This window comes from Anneissia japonica, unplaced genomic scaffold (assembly GCF_011630105.1).
Source record: "Anneissia japonica isolate Jap-2015-1 unplaced genomic scaffold, ASM1163010v1 scaffold1489_len2284818_cov182, whole genome shotgun sequence".
Taxonomy (NCBI): Eukaryota; Metazoa; Echinodermata; class Crinoidea; order Comatulida; family Comatulidae; genus Anneissia; species Anneissia japonica.
This window is the reverse complement of record NW_022698455.1, coordinates 1828890-1830918: the sequence shown is the minus strand read 5'-3', so window position 1 is coordinate 1830918 and position 2029 is coordinate 1828890. Positions and strand designations below refer to the sequence as shown.

The 2029-nt window shown below is 33.6% G+C and overlaps 1 protein-coding gene across 1 annotated transcript in view; it reads right to left on the bottom strand.

Moving 5' to 3' along the window:
• Positions 1 to 615: 615 nt before the first annotated feature.
• The window catches only part of LOC117102607 (actin, clone 302-like), a 2922-nt gene continuing 1508 nt past the window's right edge, over positions 616 to 2029 (bottom strand). The window contains exon 4 of the mRNA XM_033242970.1: positions 616 to 1892. Within this exon, the coding sequence (XP_033098861.1) occupies positions 1369 to 1892 (524 nt within the window). The 3' untranslated portion in view covers positions 616 to 1368. The remainder of the gene's footprint in view (positions 1893 to 2029) is intronic.

Here is a 2029-nt window from a genome sequence, read left to right as displayed (position 1 = left end):
ATAGGCCACACACGTGTGTTTGAAACTAAATATAAGCATTTTCATCATGGTTTTTATCTGTCTCTTATACACATCTAGATGTGTATAAGAGACAGGTGTCCATCTTAATTGATTTCATTTCACTTCTTCTTTCTTTCTTTTATTTATTTATTCGACCAATGCACATTTACAATAGGTAATACAACACATTTTGGTCAGGGGCAGCTTAAGCAAAATTTTACTATAATTCAAAGAGAATCGGCTGCCCCATTAATAACATATACACATTTAAATACAAAATACACTATAAATAGGCCTATCATAATTTTGAAATTCAAACTTGTTCTATAGGTACTTTACATATAATTAAATGTCACATATTACACACTAAAAAATGATTTTTAAAAAAAATATTAACGAAATTAAGCATAGGACCTATTAAAGATTAGTTATTAAACATCAAAATATTTATGATAAGATTAAGGCCTATGAATTTAGGTAATGTTGTTTTAAAATTGGTTATATAACATTTATACAACATTATTTTGCGACCAGCTCCCAATCATCATCGAGCTTCCCCAACTCCACAATTGCCCCCCCCCCCCCCCCCCCCCCTCCCCCCCCCCCCCCCCCCCCAACATTTCTTTTTTCTCATTCAAAGTAAAATACATAAAGCAATGAGACAGCATTTCCAACAGTGAACTGAAGAAGGCTTATATCTCTAGAACGGGTCTCCAAACAATAAAAAACATTGAAATTTAAACAAAAATAACAAATAATCAATCATATACAGAGAAGTGAAATAATAGGCCGATATATAATAACGTGAGCTCGATTTGCTGATCTCACGTTGCGCGCTAACTTTTGTTTATAACAACACATTTTATAAGAACACCGAAGCTGAAGTTGCTTTGAAAAATAAGAACAAAATAAGAACAATTGAGAAAGGCTGAAGTAAAATGTAAGAATTCTCTCTTTAGGTTCTAAAAGAGTGAATGTAAAATTCTGTTGGTAGTGAGTATGTAATACTATCTAGAATAATTAATACAGGCCTACAGTAATATAATTTAATTTATATCTTCGAAGAAGTGAGTAAAATGAGAACAAAACAATTTGAGCCTGCAATTGGCCGAACAAATAGGAACACTGACCATGCGTAAAAATGTTACTGGTTCTTATATTAAAAAACAAAAGCTTATGTGGTTGGTAGGTACTACATTGCGCTGTGATCGCTATTGAATCCACACATGACACAACATTTTTCTGAATTGTCTTTTTTTTTAATTTTTTGAACACGATCTAAAATCTCCTACGGAACATCGTCAATGATTGCAATGCCTACTTACCATAATATTCATGTCATGTTTTCAATATACATAAGCCTATATATTAAGTTTTAAAACATTTTCTGTGGACGACTCCAGGCCCTGATTCGTCGTATTCTTGTTTTTGTATATATGTCTGTTTAAATATGGATGAAGAGGCTAATATAGAGCCGCCCATCCATGGGGAATACTTTCGTTCTGGAGGAGCTATGGTATTCACATTCACACCCGTAGGTACTAATGACGTCATTTCTTTCTGCAGACGATTTGCAATACCTGAAAACATTGTAGACCCACCCGAGAGCACGCAATTTTGATACAAATTGTTGCGAATGTCCACGTCACATTTCATTATGCTGTTGAATATTGTCTCGTGAATTCCACAATGGTCCATGCCGATGAATGACGGTTGGAAGAGAACTTCGGGACATCGAAATCGTTCGTTTCCGATTGTGATAACGTGTCCATCTGGAAGTTCGTAACTTTTTTCCAACGCTGAACCAAATGCAGCAGTTGTAATTTCTTGTTCAAAATCAAGGGCGACGTAGCAGATCTTTTCTTTTATATCTCGTACGATTTCTGTATCATCTGAACAAAAACAATATAGACAGTCATAGAAATAGTTCTTTTGTATATGTCTGTATAATTATATATATATATATATATATATATATATATATATATTAAACGGTAAAAAAGAGAAATCTGCGAGTGCGAAAAAATAC